This window comes from Bombina bombina, chromosome 1 (assembly GCF_027579735.1).
Source record: "Bombina bombina isolate aBomBom1 chromosome 1, aBomBom1.pri, whole genome shotgun sequence".
NCBI lineage: Eukaryota > Metazoa > Chordata > Amphibia > Anura > Bombinatoridae > Bombina > Bombina bombina.
Window position 1 is genome coordinate 525,673,996 of NC_069499.1, and position 19,875 is coordinate 525,693,870.

Genomic DNA, 19,875 nt, shown 5'->3' on the forward strand with positions numbered 1-19,875 from the left:
GGCTACAGGGGCAATTAAATATTTAGGAGTTAAGCTGTCGGTCGATACATCAAACCTATACAAACTAAATTATGCACCTTTGTATAAAATAATCAGAAAGGAAATTAAAAAATGGAAAACTGGAGGTTTCTCCTGGTACGGCCGATTGTCGGCGGTCAGGATGAACGTCCTCCCTAGGCTATTGTATTTTTTCAGGGCCCTACCGATTAAGATCCCACTACCAGAATTAAATAAACTTCAGATGGATCTGATTAGATTCATAAGAGGAAATAAAAAAGCTAGGATACCTTCACAAGTATTACTGCAACATAAACATCTAGGGGGAGTAGGGGTACCAAATCTGCTTAATTATTATCAAGCAGCGAGATTAGCACAGACCACCTTAATGAGCAAAAAACAAAAAGAATTGATCTGGGTAAGGGTGGAGACTCTAATAGCAGGTTACAAACAATCAGAAGATATACTTTGGGAATACCCGAAAGATATCCTCAAACTAACTACAGCCTCAAAAATAACTGGGGAAATGATGTCAATGTGGCACCTGTTAACTAGCAAACTAAAACTTTTACCATCTGACTCATTAATAAAGCCATTAAGGACACTGATGAACCCTGAACATCAGGTACTAATCGATAAATGGGCAAATAAGGGGCTCTATAGACTGGCAGACTTTCTTCACAAAGGGAAATTAGCTACTTACCAACAAATACAAGACAAAATACTACCAGACAAACTGCACTGGTTCCTATACCTACAGATTGCATCTGCAATAAATAAGGCCCTACCTAAACAACCTAGACAGCACACAACGACATTAGAGAAGCTGTGTAGTACTGATTCCCGACATAAAGGTATGATCTCTACCCTATACATATCATTACAATCAACCAAACATTCTTCCAAATCTCCTTTAATGGAGAAATGGGAAAGAGACACCAAAATAACACACTCCAAAGAGGAATGGGAAGACATCTTTAAGAACTCAGGGAGAGGTATGATCAGTGCAGATCTGAAAGAAAATTGCATCAAAACTGTTTATAGGTGGTATCTCACTCCACTGGTCACCTCACACTACACTCAAGCTGGCAGTAGAAATTGCTATAGAGGATGCGAGGAGGCAGGAACATACATACATATGTGGTGGGAATGCCCTCGGGTACAACTGCTATGGGCTAAGTTATCTAAACTGTTGAGTGAGGTGCTCTCAGAAAACATCACTCTGACCGCGACCCAAGCTTTATTAAATGAACATATAAAACCCTTCAATTCAGCCACAAACACATTTATACACATTCTCTGTACAGCTACCAGGATATGTGTGGCACGTTACTGGAAGGTAGGGACACCCACATGGGGAGAGATTATGGAAAAAATTAATTTAATTCACAAGCTATCTGAAACAGCCTCATTCATACAAGCTAACCATGAGCAATTTTTGAAGATCTGGAATTACTGGATCTTAAATGGACACTAACCCGACATAGACTGAGAGGATAGACACACAACTGACTAAACACCAAGATAAGACCCATAACACCCCGGGGGTGGGAGGAAGACAAGCGACTGCAGATAGCTAGAACTAGACAAGAAAGGTTGGACTCTCCCCCCGGAATGATGGCAGGTGGAATGGAGGAACAGGCAAGTTGAAATTTTAAGGATACATTGAGTGTGGGGGGGGAAGGGGAAAGTTTAAAGTTTACTGTTGATTGTTGCTATAATTTAATTAAGGGGAGGGTTAGAAAGAAAAGTTTTTTAAGAAAATACAGGAGAAGTGACATGGTGAGAAAGGGGTTATTAAGGAAAATTTCAAATCTTCTGATAACGATCTGCTATGCCCCCTAATCCATGGTGCTAATGTGGAGCGCAGGTATAATCACACTAACTATTAGAACCTACAGATCGGACTACCCAACCATCAACTACTCCACTGAGGAACTTTGCTTTCTTCAAACTCTGATAGTGGAAACATAAAAAGCATCAGAGACTTCTATCTGAGAGACATTTTTCAGAGACATTTTTCAGAAAAGGGAGATGTAGATATATATATGAAAAATGTGAAAGATGTGATATACCCCGTATATTCTTTTTGCAATAAAAAATTATTTCAATTAAACATAGTGAACAAAGAGATTCATCTGAGTCAGACATGTTTAAACAAACTAGCAATGAGACTAGCAACTTGGAAATACTTTTCAAAATTAATTTACAAGCAATATAAAAAACGTTACTGTGCCTTTAAGAAGCACAAAAAAACTGACACAGTTGAAATAACAATGACCAAAATAGTTATAGCAACCAAATTTTCACAGTAAATGTATTAAGTTAGCAAAGGATTGCACCCACCAGCAAATGGATGATTAACCCCTTAGTACCCAAAAACGGATAACAATTATATAATTAACGTTTTTCTCACAGTCAAATACACTGTCACAGGACTGCTGTGACTGATTACCTCCCTCAAAATGGATTTTGAAGACCCCTGAGCTCTCTAGAGACAATCTGGATCATGGAGGATGAAGTAGACAGATTGACTGAATTTTTACTGCGCAAAAAAGCGCTAAAATAGGCCCCTCCCACTCATATTACAACAGTGGGGAAGCTCAGAAACTGTTTCTATGCAGAAAACAAAAATGGCCATGTGGTAAAAATCATGCCTTAATAAGTTTTATCACCAAGTACCTCACAAAAACGATTAACAAGCCAGTAAACGTTTTAAACATACATTTGAAAGTTATGTATTATTATTAATAAGCCTGCTACCAGTCGCTTTCACTGCAGTTAAGGCTCATACATTATTTCAGTATTAACAGTATTTTCAGAGTCAATTCCATTCCTTAGAAAAATACATTCAGTGTACACACACACACACACACATCAGCCTGATACCAGTCGCTATCACTGCATTTAAGGCTGAACTTACTTTACAATGGTATCAGCAGTATTTTCTCAGTCAATTCCATTCCTCAGAAAATAAATTACTAAACATACCTCATTTGTTGCAGGGGGGCCCTGCATGCTATTCCCCTTCTCTGAAGTTACCTCACTCCTCAGATGAGAAACAGCCAGTGGATCTTAGTTACGTCTGCTAAGACCATAGAAAAACCCAGGCAGATTCTTCTTCTAATGCTGCCTGAGAATAAACAGCACACTCCGGTGCCATTTAAAATAACAAACTTTTGATTGTAGAAATAAACTAAGTTAAAAAACACCACAGATCTCTCACAGCTTCCTTTTAGTTAGGCTGCAAGAGAATGACTGAATATGATAGGTGAGGGGAGGAGCTATATAGCAGCTCTGCTGGGTAATTCTCTTGCAGTTTCCTGTTAGGAAGAGATATATTCCATAAGTAATGGATGACCCGTGGACTGACTACACTTAACAGGAGAAAAGTAATTTTCTAATTTTGCAGAGTTCTTTTTTGTTTCTTCAGAACAGTCAAGGTTACTCCCCTTGTAAAACCTAAAGTGAGTTTATGTCTCCTTTATTGTGGGGATATAAACAATAATATGTAATTTGTTGCAAGGATAAAGTACAGCATACTTGAATATACAATAGGAAGGAGTGGAAAAATAATCTATTTTCAAAGGTAAAATACAGAAATATGAACCAAATAATGTACCTGGGCAGAAAAAAAGCTGTATATTCTAAATATAGCTTAGATTAGAAAAATAACAGTACAAATGTACAGTCCGTCTATATTGTTCATTCAGAACTACCATCTCTTTATATTTTTAACGGTTGCATTGAAAAAAGACATTAGAACACACTTTTAAGCTCCAATTAATGCTAGCTATTTCAATCCCTTTAGCGGTTAAACAAAGGAGGCTACAGCAATACAAACTCACCTTCTGTAACATAAAAGGCTGCCCCTGACTTTCCTCCACGAGCCTGCCATGGCAAGCAGTGTGCAAGGGAGCGAATAAAATCATCCTCTGTGCTTCCCAAAATAACGTTACGCATCCTATGGAATTCCCCAGCATAATAAATGCGACAGTAGAATTTGGCATTGGCATCAGAGAATTCTGCAGACAAACATAAGTGATGAGACAGAATGACACAGAATTGCTTAGCTGCAACTAGATTACTACCTACATCAAATCCCTATTTTTCTATTATTAATATTATTAGTAATAGAATCGAGTTTACCAAACAAGCCCTAAATGGGATTAGAAGGTTGAAAACAGGTGAGAAGATGGGAAGGCATGTTAAAGGGACATTGTAAAAAAAAAAAGTAAACCATCTAATATTTGGAAATCATGAGATATTTATATATGGCGAACTAAGTATGGTTATATTTAAATTCAGTTGTGAAATTTCACTAAATGTTTAAAGGGACATGACAAAATTTATTTCGTGATTCAGATAGAACATAATTTTAAACAACTTTCTAATTTGCTTCTGTTATCAATTTTACTTCATTAACTTGGTATCCTTCATTGAAGGAGCAGCAATGCACTACTGGGAGCTAGCTGAACACTTTGGTAAGTCAATGATAAGAGGTATATATGAGCAGCAACCAATCAACAGCTAGCTCCCAGCTCCTGAGCATTCCTTTTTAACAAAAGGATATCAAGAGAATGAATCAAATTAGATAATGGAAGTACATTTTAAAGTTATTTAAATCTGTATGCTCTATCTGAATCATGAAATACATTTTTTGTGGTTTTATGTCCCTTTAAAGTGAATGTCAAGTTAACATGATATCCTCACGGCAATTAGCATTAGTTTAATTCATGACATTTTTAAAATTGTTTTATATTCTTAAAATTTCTACCTTTTTACTGCACCGCCGATAAGCGCAGCTCTCCCGCCCGTCATACTGTCTAATTGATTGACAGGTGACGAATCTTCAAACAAACTAATCCTTGTTATCCCCCCCACCCCACCCCCGGGGCGTTCAGCATCTTTGCATAAACGTCACGGCCCGGAGGGAAAACATAATTTATGTAAGAACTTACCTGATAAATTAATTTCTTTCATAATGGCAAGAATCCATGAGCTAGTGACGTATGGGATATACATTCCTACCAAGAGGGGGAAAAGTTTCCCAAACATCAAATGCCTATAAATACACCTCCCACCACACACATACTTCAGTTTAACATATAGCCAAGTAGTGAGGTGTAAAAAGGAGTAAAAAAGCATACAAAAACAGAATTTATGCTTCCTGATAAATTACTTTCTCCAACGGTGTGTCCGGTCCACGGCGTCATCCTTACTTGTGGGAATATCTCTTCCCCAACAGGAAATGGCAAAGAGTCCCAGCAAAGCTCGCCATATAGTCCCTCCTAGGCTCCGCCCACCCCAGTCATTCGACCGACGGACAGGAGGAAAAAAATAGGAGAAACTATAGGGTGCCGTGGTGACTGTAGTTAGAAAAAATAATTCATCAAACCTGATTAAAAAACCAGGGCGGGTCGTGGACCGGACACACCGTTGGAGAAAGTAATTTATCAGGTAAGCATAAATTCTGTTTTCTCCAACATTGGTGTGTCCGGTCCACGGCGTCATCCTTACTTGTGGGAACCAATACCAAAGCTTTAGGACACGGATGAAGGGAGGGAGCAAATCAGGTTACCTAAACGGAAGGCACCACGGCTTGCAAAACCTTTCTCCCAAAAATAGCCTCCGAAGAAGCAAAAGTATCAAATTTGTAAAATTTGGCAAAAGTGTGCAGTGAAGACCAAGTCGCTGCCTTACATATCTGATCAACAGAAGCCTCGTTCTTGAAGGCCCATGTGGAAGCCACAGCCCTAGTAGAGTGAGCTGTGATTCTTTCAGGAGGCTGCCGTCCAGCAGTCTCGTAAGCCAATCGGATGATGCTTTTAAGCCAAAAGGAAAGAGAGGTAGAAGTCGCTTTTTGACCTCTCCTTTTACCAGAATAGACGACAAACAGAGAAGATGTTTGTCTGAACTCTTTTGTAGCTTCTAAATAGAATTTTAGAGCACGGACTACATCTAAATTGTGTAGCAAACGTTCCTTCTTTGAAACTGGATTCGGACACAAAGAAGGTACAACTATCTCCTGGTTAATATTTTTGTTGGAAACAACCTTTGGAAGAAAACCAGGCTTAGTACGTAAAACAACCTTATCTGAATGGAACACCAGATAGGGCGGAGTACACTGCAGAGCAGATAACTCAGAAACTCTTCTAGCAGAAGAAATAGCAACCAAAAACAAAACTTTTCAAGATAACAACTTAATATCTATGGAATGTAAAGGTTCAAACGGAACCCCTTGGAGAACTGAAAGAACTATATTTAAACTCCAGGGAGGAGTCAAAGGTCTGTAAACACAGGCTTGATCCTAACCAGAGCCTGAACAAATGCTTGAACATCTGGCACAGCTGCCAGTCGTTTGTGTAGTAAGACAGATAAAGCAGAAATCTGTCCCTTTAGAGAACTCGCTGATAATCCTTTATCCAAACCTTCTTGTAGAAAGGAAAGGATCTTAGGAATTTTGATCTTATTCCATGGGAATCCCTTGGATTCACACCAGCAGATATATCTTTTCCATATTTTATGGTAAATTTTTCTAGTTACCGGTTTTCTGGCTTGAACCAGAGTATCTATCACAGAATCTGAAAACCCACGCTTTGATAGAATCAAGCGTTCAATCTCCAAGCCGTCAGCTGGAGAGAGACCAGATTTGGATGTTCGAATGGACCCTGTAAAGAAGGTCCTGTCTCAAAGGTAGCTTCCATGGTGGAACCGATGACATATTCACCAGGTCTGCATACCAAGTCCTGCGTGGCCACGCAGGAGCTATCAAGATCACCGAGGCCCTCTCCTGTTTGATCCTGGCTACCAGCCTGGGAATGAGAGGAAACGGTGGAAACACATAAGCTAGATTGAAGGTCCAAGGCGCTACTAGTGCATCCACTAGAGTCGCCTTGGGATCCCTGGATCTGGACCCGTAGCAAGGAACCTTGAAGTTCTGACGAGACGCCATCAGATCCATATCTGGAATGCCCCATAATTGAGTCAATTGGGCAAAGATCTCCGGGTGGAGTTCCCACTCCCCCAGATGGAAAGTGTGACGACTCAGATAATCCGCCTCCCAGTTTTCCACACCTGGGATGTGGATCGCAGATAGGTGGCAGGAGTGATCCTCCGCCCATTTTATTATTTTGGTCACTTCTTTCATCGCCAGGGAACTCCTTGTTCCCCCCTGATGATTGATATAAGCAACAGTCGTCATGTTGTCTGATTGGAATCTTATGAATCTGGCCTTTGCTAGTTGAGGCCAAGCCCTGAGAGCATTGAATATCGCTCTTAGTTCCAGAATGTTTATCAGGAGAAGAGACTCTTCCCGAGACCAAAGTCCCTGAGCTTTCAGGGATTCCCAGACCGCACCCCAGCCCACTAGACTGGCGTCGGTCGTGACGATGACCCACTCTGGTCTGCGGATGCTCATTCCCTGGGATAGGTGGTCCAGGGTTAGCCACCAACGGAGTGAGTCTCTGGTCTTCTGATCTACTTGAATCACTGGAGACAAGTCTGTATAGTCCCCATTCCACTGTTTCAGCATGCACAGTTGTAATGGTCTTAGATGAATTCGCGCAAAAGGAACTATGTCCATTGCTGCAACCATCAACCCTACTACTTCCATGCACTGAGCTACGGAAGGACGAGGAGTCGAATGAAGAACTTGAGAAGCGTTTAGAAGTTTTGACTTTCTGACTTCTGTCAGGAAAACCCTCATTTCTAAAGAATCTATTATTGTTCCCAAGAAGGGAACTCTTGTCGACGGAGACAGGGAACTTTTTTCTATGTTCACCTTCAATCCGTGAGATCTGAGAAAGGCCCAAACGATGTCTGTGTGAGCCTTTGCCTTTGAAAGAGACGACGCTTGTATTAGAATGTCATCCAAGTACGGTACTACTGCAATGCCCCTTGGTCTTAAAACCGCTAGAAGGGACCCGAGTACCTTTGTGAAAATCCTTGGAGCAGTGGCTAACCCGAATGGGAGGGCCACAAACTGGTAATGTTTGTCCAGAAAGGCGAACCTTAGGAACTGATGATGTTCTTTGTGGATAGGAATATGAAGATACGCATCCTTTAGATCCACGGTAGTCATAAATTGACCTTCCTGGATTGTAGGTAGAATCGTTCGAATGGTTTCCATTTTGAACGATGGTACTCTGAGAAATTTGTTTAGGATCTTTAAATCCAGAATTGGTCTGAAAGTTCCCTCTTTTTTGGGAACTACAAACAGATTTGAGTAAAATCCCATTCCTTGTTCCGCCGATGGAACTGGGTGTATCACTCCCATCTTTAACAGGTCTTCTACACAATGTAAGAATGCCTGTCTCTTTATTTGGTTTGAGGATAAGTGAGACATGTGGAACCTTCCCCTTGGGGGTAGTTCCTTGAATTCCAGAAGATAACCCTGAGAAACTATTTCTAGTGTCCAGGGATCCTGAACATCTCTTGCCCAAGCCTGAGCAAAGAGAGAGAGTCTGCCTCCTACTAAATCGGGGGCTACTCCTTCATGCTGTTTTGTTAGCAGCAGCAGGCTTCTTGGCCTGCTTACCCTTGTTCCAGCCTTGCATCGGTTTCCAGGCTGGTTTGGTTTGTGAAGCATTACCCTCTTGCTTAGAGGATGCAGAATTAGAGGCCGGTCCGTTCCTGAAATTACGAAAGGAACGAAAATTAGACTTATTCTTGGCTTTGAAAGGCCTATCTTGTGGGAGGGCGTGGCCCTTTCCCACAGTGATGTCTGAGATAATCTCTTTCAATTCTGGCCCAAAGAGAGTTTTACCCTTGAAGGGGATATTAAGCAATTTTGTCTTGGATGATACATCCGCTGACCAAGACTTTAGCCAAAGCGCTCTGCGCGCCACAATTGCAAACCCTGAATTTTTCGCCGCTAATCTAGCTAATTGCAAAGCGGCATCTAAAATAAAAGAATTAGCCAACTTAAGTGCGTGAACTCTGTCCATAACCTCCTCATATGGAGTCTCTCTACTGAGCGACTTTTCTAGTTCCTCGAACCAGAACCACGCTGCTGTAGTGAAAGGAACAATGCACGAAATGGGTTGCAGAAGGTAACCTTGCTGTACAAAAATCTTTTTAAGCAAACCCTCCAATTTTTTATCCATAGGATCTTTAAAAGCACAATTATCCTCGATAGGAATAGTAGTGCGCTTGTTTAGAGTAAAAACTGCCCCCTCGACCTTAGGGACTGTCTGCCATAAGTCCTTTCTGGGGTCGACCATAGGAAATAATTTCTTAAATATAGGAGAGGGGACAAAAGGTATGCCGGGCTTCTCCCACTCCTTATTCACTATGTCCGCCACCCGCTTGGGTATAGGAAAAGCGTCGGGTGCACCGGAACCTCTAGGAACTTGTCCATCTTGCATAATTTTTCTGGAATGACCAGGTTGTCACAATCATCCAGAGTAGATAACACCTCCTTAAGCAGTGCGTGGAGATGCTCTAATTTAAATTTAAATGTCACAACATCAGGTTCAGCCTGTTGAGAAATTTTTCCTGAATCTGAAATTTCCCCATCTGACAAAACCTCCCTCATGGCCCCTTCAGATTGGTGTGAGGGTATGACAGAGCAATTATCATCAGCGCCCTCCTGCTCTTCAGTGTTTAAAACAGAGCAATCGCGCTTTCTCTGATATGCAGGCATTTTGGATAAAATATTTGCTATGGAGTTATCCATTACAGCCGTCAATTGTTGCATAGTAATAAGCATTGGCGCGCTAGAAGTACTAGGGGCCTCCTGCGTGGGCAAAACTGGTATAGACACAGAAGGAGATGATGTAGAACTATGTCTACTCCCTTCATCTGATGAATCATCTTGGGCAACTTTACTATTTGTGGCAGTACTGTCCTTACTTTGTTTGGACGCTATGGCACAATCATCACACAATTTTGAAGGGGGAGACACATTGACTTTCATACATATAGAACATAGCTTATCTGAAGGTACAGACATGTTAAACAGGCTTAAACTTGTCAATAAAGCACAAAAACCGTTTTAAAACAAAACCGTTACTGTCTCTTTAAATTTTAAACAGAGCACACTTTATTACTGAATATGTGAAAAAGTATGAAGGAATTGTTCAAAATTTACCAAATTTTCACCACAGTGTCTTAAAGCATTAAAAGTATTGCACACCAATTTTCAGAGCTTTAACCCTTAAAATAATGAAACCGGAGCCGGTTACAGTTTTAACCCCTCTACAGTCCCAGCTACAGCCTTTGCTGCGACTTTACCAAACCCAGGGGGGAATACGATACCAAATGAAGCCTTCTAGGAACTTTTCCAACTACTTTCATATCCTCACACATGCATCTGCATGTCTTGCTCTCAAAAGTAACTGCGCAGTAATGGCGCGAAAATGAGGCTCAGCCTACAACTGGGAAGGCCCTTCCTGACTGGAAAGGTGTCTAACACAGTGCCTGACGTTAAAAAACGTTCCCCAAGTTTATAAGTGTGAATAAGCATAAACATGTATAAAATGCCCAAATAAAGCAATCGATTTTGCCCATAAAAGTGTCTACCAGTTTTATAGCCCATATTAAGCCCTTTATTCTGTTTGAGACTAAGAAAATGGCTTACCGGTCCCCATGAGGGGAAATGACAGCCTTCCAGCATTACACAGTCTTGTTAGAAATATGGCTAGTCATACCTTAAAGGGACAGTCTAGTCAAAACTAAACTTTCATGATTCAGATAGGGCATGCAATTTTAAACAAGTTTCCAATATAATTTTATCATCAAATTTGCTTTGTTCCCATAGTGGTGTTTTTGAAAAGCTAAACCTAGCTAGGCTCAAACTGATTTCTAAACAGTTGAAAACCGCCTCCTAGCTCAGAGCATTTTGAAAGTTTTTCACAGTTAGACTGTGCTAGTTCACATGTGTCATATAGATAACATTGTGCTCACTCCCGTGAAGTTATTTGGGAGTCTTCTCTGATTGACTACACTGCATGTCTGTCAAAGGCACTTAGATAAGGAGGTTGTCTGCAAAGGCTTAGATACAAGTTAATCACAGAGGTAAAAAGTATATTAATATAACTGTGTTGGTTATGCAAAAACAGGGAATGGGTAATAAAGGGATTATCTATCTTTTTAAATAAAAAAAATGTTGGTGTAGACTGTCACTTTAAGCAGAAAAGTCTGCTAACTGTTTCCCCCAACTGAAGTTACTTCATCTCAACAGTCCTATGTGGAAACAGCAAACGATTTTAGTTACTGTCTGCTAAAATCATCTTCCTCTCACAAACAGAACTCTTCATCTTTTTCTGTTTCAAAGTAAATAGTACATACCAGCACTATTTTAAAATAACAAACTCTTGATAGTAGAATAAAAAACTACAACTAAACACCACATACTCTTAACCATCTCCGGGGAGATGTTGCCTGTGCAACGGCAAAGAGAATGACTGGGGTGGGCGGAGCCTAGGAGGGACTATATGGCCAGCTTTGCTGGGACTCTTTGCCATTTCCTGTTGGGGAAGAGATATTCCCACAAGTAAGGATGACGCAGTGGACCGGACACACCAATGTTGGAGAAAAAGAGGAACTGGAAAGTAATATTGTGCTTTTATATAAGAAAATAGAACCACCCAAAACAGGGTGGGCCTCATGGACTCTTGCCATTATGAAATAAATTAATTTATCAGGTAAGTTCTTACATAAATTATGTTTTCGTTCATGTAAATGGCAAGAGTCCATGAGCTAGTGACGTATGGGATAAAATACCCAAGATGTGGAACTTCCACGCAAGAGTCACTAGAGAGGGAGGGATAAAATAAAAACAGCTATTTCCACTGAGAAATTAAATCCACAAAATAAGTTCTTATAAACAGAAGAATCAAACTGAGACAGCTGCCTGAATAACTTTTCTACCAAAGACTGCTTCAGAAGAAGTAAATACATCAAAATGGTAAAATTAGTAAATGTATGCAAAGAAGGCCAAGTTGCTGCTTTGCAAATCTGATCAACTGAAGCTTCATTCTTAAAAGCCCACAAAGTGGCAACTGATCTAGTAGAATGATCTGTAATTCTCTGAGGCGGAGACTGTCCCATCTCCAAATAAGCCTTGTGAAATAAAAGCTTTAACCAAGATGCCAAAGAAATGGCAGAGGCTTTCTGACCTTTCCTAGAACCAGAAAAGACAACAAATAGACAGAAGTCTTCCTGAAATCCTGTAGCCTCCGCATAGTATTTCAAAGCTCTTACCACATCCAAAGAATGTAACGATTTTTCAAGAGAATTCTTAGGATTCGGACACAAAGAAAGAGCAACAATTTCCCTACTAATGTTGTTGAAATTCACAATCTTAGGAAGAAATGTAAACGAAGTCCGCAAAACAGCTTTACCCTGATGGAAAATTAGAAAAGGACAAAAACTCACAAGAGAGAGCAGACAATTTAGAAACTCTTTTAGCAAAAGAGATAGCCAAAAGGAACAATACTTTCTAAGAAAGTAGTTTAATATCCAAAGAATGCATAGGATCAAAAGGAGGAGCCTGTAAAGCCTTCAAAACCAAATTAAGACTCCATGGAGGAGAAATAGACTTAATAATAGGCTTGATACGGACCAAAGCCTGAACAAAACAGTGAATATCAGGAAGTTTAGCAATATTTCTATGAAATAAAACAGAAAGAGCAGAGAGTACTTGCAGACAAACCTTTATCCAAACCTTCCTGAAGAAACTGTAAAATTCTAGGAATTCTAAAAGAATGCCAAGAGAATTTATGAGAAGAACACCATGAAATATAGGTTTTCCAAACCCGATAATAAATCTTCCTTGAAACAGACTTATGAGCCTGCAACATAGTATTAATCACTGAGTCATAGAAACCTCTATGACTAAGCACTAAACGTTCAATTTCCATACCTTAAAATTTAGTGATTTGGGATCCTGATGGAAAAACGGCCCTTGAGACAGAAGGTCTGGCCTTAAAGGAAGTGACCAAGGTTGGCAACTGGACATCTGGACAATATCTGCATACCAAAACCTGTGAGGCCATGCTGGTGCTATCAGAAACACATGCGATTGTTCCATTATGATCTTGGAGATCACCCTTGGAAGAAGAACTAGAGACGAAAAAATATAAGCAAGTTGGTAATACCAAGGAACTGCTAACGCATCCACTATCTCCACCTGAGAATCCCTGGAAAGGTATCTGGGAAGTTTCCTGTTTAGATGGGAAGCCATCAGATCTATTTATGGAAGACCTCACATCTGTACAATCTGAATAAACACATCTGGATGGAGAGACCACACCCTCGGATGTAAAGTCTGACGGCTAAGATAATCCCCTTCCCAATTGTCTACACGTGGGATATGAATCACAGAAATTAGACAGGAGTTGGATTCCTCCCAAGAAAGTATCCGTGATACTTCTTTCATTGCTAAAGGACTGCGAGTCCCACTCTGATGATTGACATATGCCACCAGTTGTGATATTGTCTGTCGGAAAGCAAATGAAAAGTTCTCTCTTTAATAGAGGCCAAGCCTGAAGAGCCCTTAAAATAGCACAGAGTTCTAAAATATTAATTGGTAACCTCACCTCTAGAGGATTCCAAACCCCTTGTGCTGTCAGACACCAACAGACACCAACAGCTCCCCAACCTGAAAGACTTGCATCTGTTGAGACTACAGTCCAGGAAGGACGAACAAAAGAGGCCCCTTGAATAATACAATAATGGTCTAACCACCAAGTCAGAGAGAGTAGAATGCTGGGATTTAAAAATATCAATTGTGATATCAGAGTATAATCCCTGCCCCATTGATTCAGCATGCAAATCTGCAGAGGTCTCATATGAAAACGAGCAAAGAGGATCGCGTCCGATGCTGCAGTCATGAGACCTAAAACTTCCATGCACATAGCCACTGAAGGGAATGATCGAAACTGAAGGTTTCAACAGGCTGAAACCAATTTAATTTGTCTCGTCTGTTAAGGACAGAGTCATGGACACTGAATCTATCTGGAAACCTAAAAAGGTGATCCTTGTCTGAGGAATCAAGAAACGCTTTGGTAAATTGATCTTCTAACCATGTCTTCAAAGAAACAGTACTAGTTGATTTGTGTGAGATTCTGCTAAATGAAAAAAGATTGAGCCAGTACCAATATATCGTCCAAATAAGGAACCACCACAATACCCTCCTCTCTGATTACAGATAGAAGGGCACTGAGAACCTTTGAAAAGATTCTTGGAGCTGTTGCTTGGCCTAATGGAAGAGCGACAAATTGGTAATGCTTGTCTAGAAAAGAGAAACTCCGAAACCAATAGTGATCTGGATGAATCGGAATATGAAGATAAGCGTCCGTAAGTCTATTGTGGACATGTAATGAACTTGCTGAACAAAAGGTAGAATAGTCCCTATAGTCACCATCTTGAAAGTTGGGACCCTTACAAAACGATTCAAAAACTTCAGATCCAGAACTGGTCTGAATTAATTTTCTTTCTTTGGGACAATGAATAGATTTGAATAAAACCCAATCACCCCTGAAAGACCCAGATCTGAAACACACTTCAGAAAAGCCTGAGCTTTTACAGGATTTGTTGGAACGTGAGAGAGAAAGAATCTTCTCTCAGGAGGTCTTACTCTGAAACCTATTCGATGCCCTTGAGAGACAATGCTCTGAATCCACAGATTATGAACAGAATCTGCCCAAATGTCTTGAAATAATTTCAATCTGGCCCCCACCAGCTGAACTGGATTGAGGGCCGCACCTTCATGCAAACTTGGGGGCTGGCTTTGGTTTCTTAAAAGGCTTGGATTTATTCCAACTTGAAGATGGCTTCCACTTGAAACCAGAGTCCCTAGGGGAAGGAGTGGTTTTCTGTTCTCTATTCTGACGAAAGGAACAAAAACGATTAGAAGCTTTAGATTTGCCCTTAGATTTTTTTATCTACATAGCAGCAGGTTCCAGGTACAGGAAGGATCCTTTGGTGGAGCTACCCAGTCGGGGTAGCTGGAGTCCGTCACATACAGCAAATTGATAATATTGTTTTACAATTTACTGCCCCTTTAATATACATTTATATTATATATATACACATTTAATGTATCATCCTGTATGCCCCCTTTCCAAAAAGGATCCTGTGAACAACCGATACAGCAGGATAGGTAGAGACTGCAGTCTACCACATAATCTTAACTCAAAAAAAGAAAAGAATTTAATTTAAATGTTCACATTTGTAGTAAATGTCACTCCAAGGTACAATACAACATTTGTAAATTTTTATCTCTTTAGAGATACAACCTTTTGCCGATATACAGTATATAAATTGTCATTTCTGCATTTTATGTATTGGTACCAGTACTTAGCCTAAAATAGGACTTGTAAAACACTTGTATGAAATGTCATACTCACGCAATTCTACATGTGGATTTCCTGAATGCTTCTTATGCTTATCGCCTCCATCAGTGTCATCTACAAGGAATTCAAAGACAAATTTTTAATACTGTGTAAAGTTGTCCTTTAGGGATTTTCTAAAATAGATTGATATGAGTGTATATATATGTGTATGGTATGTCTGAGAATTATTGCATATGTTATTTCTTTAAGCAATGATGTATATAATATATCCGTCATTAACAAAATGAGGCAATTTATAAAATACTGTATCAGTCTAGCTATGCTGTTAATATTATTTAACATCATTTTGTCAGCAACACTTTGTGAAGCATATTTACATCTATATATACACTTTTATATATTAAGATTCATTATTACCTTTCCCTTTTTCTTTCCTTTTTTTCATTATTTATTTATGTATATATATCAATGTACATTTTGTAGGAGTGAATATTCTGTTGAGGTATACATTTTTGTAGAAATCCTATAATATCATGCTTTGATATTGTTTATAGTGTGTCTATGTAACTTTGTAACAGCACATATTGTTGCAAGGGTATTGGTTTAATCCAGTATTTGTTTTAACCAATGGGGATCTAGTACACCCTTTTTAAAGTACCTCTGATTGTATGTTTGTATCAGCTTTCATTAAGTGCTCCTTTATCCGAATATCGTCATAGGATACAGGTAACCCCCTGATACATATGTTGCACTGGATTGCAGCTCAAGGTATATTTTATATTACTTTTGATCAGAACATTATCCTGTGAACATGAACACTTGAAGTCCAGAATAATATTATATATACGTATCAGTGTGTATCTATACTAGCATAGTAGCGTTTTTACATGCTACATATGGGAACAGCACTAATAATATATAGTAAGCCACGCATAGTGATCACTCAGACCTGCACTGTTCTCTTTTTGGTTTTGTGTTCATTAAGTGCTACAGGCAGCACTGTGGAACTGAGTTATTTACTATTTGAGGATTTTCAATTCATGGAGGATACACAGTTTTACTCACTCCTACCTGCTATCCCTCAGGGTGAACCGGATGTAGAACTGGCCAAAGTCTTCTCTACTAGTAAAAATGACTTTGATTTAAGTGATCTTTTTGAAGACTTGGATAAATTATGTATTAAGGAGACCAAGCTACAATGGGATATCTGGACTCTAAATAAATATATTGATCTTGGTTTAGTGCCCAGAGGGTTACGTATTACCAAATATCCCACTTTTGTAGTGGAAGATTTAGAGTTTAAGAATATGTGGAATGATATATTGAATGAGTGTTCTATCAGATTAATGGCAATATTGGTAACATATAAATCTAAACAACTGTTATCAGAGCTGACATACAGGTAATACAAATAGAACTTAAACGGCAAAAACATGAAATTGACAATCCTAGATTTGAGGATATTCTTAGGAAATCAGTAGCTAATATCAAAACTATAGTTATGCAGAGGAAACACACAAAATATATTAGGGATCAGGCTGATTATGATTCCAATACTGTACATGTATGGAATAAAACACAAAGGTTCCAAAATCACAGATATTCAAACAGAAATAGACAACGGGGGAGGTCCCAAAATAGAAACCAGGGTTCTAGATCTTACAGTGGCAATAGGGTTACATTCTCTGACAGTGAAGGGGATTCAGGTGAAGATTCAGCCCCCCCAGTAGTAGAGACTATTCCCTTAGGGAAGCCAGGCATACTTAAATCTACTAGTAAGGACACATTGGCACATAATAGTGTTTTACAATCCACAAGACAAAAAGATAAAAGTAAATTTAAACCATCAACTTATGAGCCACAGCAGCCAGTCTCTGCTTTCAACTGTAGAGAATTGGGCAGCGGGTAGCTCACATCCTGGCACCAGTCAAATTGATCAGGCTTTTTCTGTAAACCCAAGGATCCAATCAGGGGGAGGGGCAGTGAATCCACCAGAACAGCACAACAGATATCCTTTGAGAAGAATGAAACAGGTGAACAAGTACAAACCATCAGTATAATCAACCTTTCTCAGGTTGATCTCAGTATAATACAGATTAAACTTCTCAGTTTGGGATTGGGTTTTGTACCTTCGGTTGGCTTTAATTTGTTCAGAACAATGCTGGATGTGAACCGATTAGTACGTAATATAACCCTTAAGAAACATTTTTCAGGCAGTGCTCCTGCATCCGGTGTTGCTCTGGACAAAAGAAAGATGTGTGATGGAGTAGCGAGGATTAATCTTAACACTAACTCAAGTTTTTTGGAAACCTGTGATGTTATTCTGTTGGACTCTTTAGCGGCAGGTAAATCCAGTGAGAGGGTGTCCACTGATATAGAGAAATTTGTGGGATTTAAAACTGCTTCCACAGTAGGGTTGAAAAAGATCTCAGGGATCTTTCTCTTAACAGAAATAACAAGATGAATGACAACTTGACCAAAGAAAGACAAGCATTGACTGAACAACAGTCCAATGATAACATCGTGATTAGTGCAGCCGACAAAGGAGGCTCTGTAGTAGTCATGGATAGACTAGCCTATAGGAATGAGGCTTTACGCCAACTCTGTGACAGTAGCCAGTATTTCATACTACCGGCTGATCCGGTTAGAAAATATCAAACCGAACTTGTGCACCTTTTTGGATGATAGCCTTGAACAGGGTTTTATTGATTGCAGCATCCTGTGACTCCTGTGTTCCATCATCTTCCGAAGGTGCACAAGTCGCTCACATCAGTAAAGGGACGTCCTATTGTTAGTGGCATTGGATCATTAACAGAGCATGTATCTGAATGGCTTGATGCTATTCTTTATCCCCTGGTCCAGATGTTGCCCAGTTACTTACGGAATACTAAACATGTACTCAGGGATCTTAATGATCTAAAGTGGGCCCCATCATACAGCTGGTTTACAGTAGACGTCACCGCTCTTTATTCCTCCATTCCTCATGACAAGGGGTTGGAGGCATTAAGTTAAATGCTTTCCCTATATTCAAATTTGAGGAAGGAGTTCAGCACCTTTGTGGTTGAGGTAACACGTTTTCTCCTATGCCATAATTACTTTGAATTTGAGGGAATTTTTTTTATCTCCAGAGATGTGGGACAGCCATGGGGGCAAAATGTGCCCCCTCCTATGCCAACCTTTATATGGGTTGGTGGGAGCTGTCCTACATCTTTGGAGATTTGAATCCTTTTCGGAATTGCATTGTATATTATGGCCGTTTTATTGACGATCTCCTGCTTACATGGCAAGGAACACAGGGAGAATTGTTACAATTTATGGAATACATCAATACTAATGCTTTCAACCTCAAGTTCACTTTTGAAATGTCCACCTCATCTATCCATTTCTTAGATGTGACATTAAAAGGCAATACTGATGGCAGTATTGAGAGTAGTATGTACAGGAAACCAATATCGGGTAACTCTGTACTACACGTCAGCAGTTGCCACCCTAAGAATGTATCATACTCTATTGCTAAGGGACAATTGGTTAGAACCAAAAGAAACTGTTCTACCGAGGAGGGCTTTCAACAACATCAGAAAGAGCTTGTAGGTCGATTACAAACAAGAGGCTATTCGGGTAAAACGATTAATAGAGCTATTAGGGAGGTAAAGACTGTTAACAGGTCAAGCCTTCTAATTGAAAGAGGAGGTGCCTCTGAAATAAGAGAAACTAACCAAGTTAACTTTGTGACCGAGTATAGTACGGAATATCACAACATTTGTGATATTGTGAAAAAGCACTTCAGACTTTTAGTAGCTGACAACAAATTGGTGGACTGTGTAAAAGATGGTGTAAGGTGCTCATACAGGAGAAATAAATCGTTGGGCAACTACCTTTCACTTACTGTACTACCTAAGACCATAACACATACCAGTTCTTGGCTTACCAGTAAGGGCATGTTCAAATGTGGGAGTAGTAGGTGCAAAGTGTGCGACTACATTGATGTCTCAGACACCTTTACATCTGCAGCCACGGGTTGTTCATTTGAGATTAACTATTGCCTCAATTGTACGTCCACATTTGTGATTTATCTTATCACATGCACTATTTGTAAAATACAATATGTTGGACTCACGACCCGTGACATCAGATCCAGGATCAGAGAGCATCTGTCCAAGATCAAGACAGGATAGTCTACGTCACCCATAGTACAACATTTCTCTGATTTTCATCAGAAAAATGTTACCAGTTTTAAATGGTTAGCGATAGACAAGGTAACCCCTCCTAGACGAGGTGGAGACAGACAAAGACTTTTGGAGAGACGGGAAATGTTATGGATATTCAAACTCTGTACCAAGGTCCCACTAGGCTTGAATGCAGAGTTTGATCTCATCAACTATTGGGAATGAACTCCGAAATTTCAGGAGTGAGAAAGCTTTTTATTCTATTACTCTATTATTCATTAATACTTTCCTACTAGTTTTTTGAGATCATATACTCAGATTTGACCTAATTTATCTACACATATATTTAGAACAATGTCTATTATATAACATAATTATAGGGACATATGCCATTAGTATGGCTGTCACTT

The 19,875-nt window shown here is 39.6% G+C and overlaps 1 protein-coding gene across 1 annotated transcript in view; it reads right to left on the bottom strand.

Annotated features, from left to right (window-relative positions):
- Positions 1-19,875, bottom strand: part of PIKFYVE (phosphoinositide kinase, FYVE-type zinc finger containing) — a 563,129-nt gene that overhangs the window by 183,641 nt on the left and 359,613 nt on the right. The window contains exons 34-35 of the mRNA XM_053713067.1: positions 15,354-15,413; positions 3,846-4,022 (exon numbers count right to left, since the gene is read on the bottom strand). Of these exons, the coding sequence (XP_053569042.1) occupies positions 3,846-4,022; positions 15,354-15,413 (237 nt within the window). The remainder of the gene's footprint in view (positions 1-3,845; positions 4,023-15,353; positions 15,414-19,875) is intronic.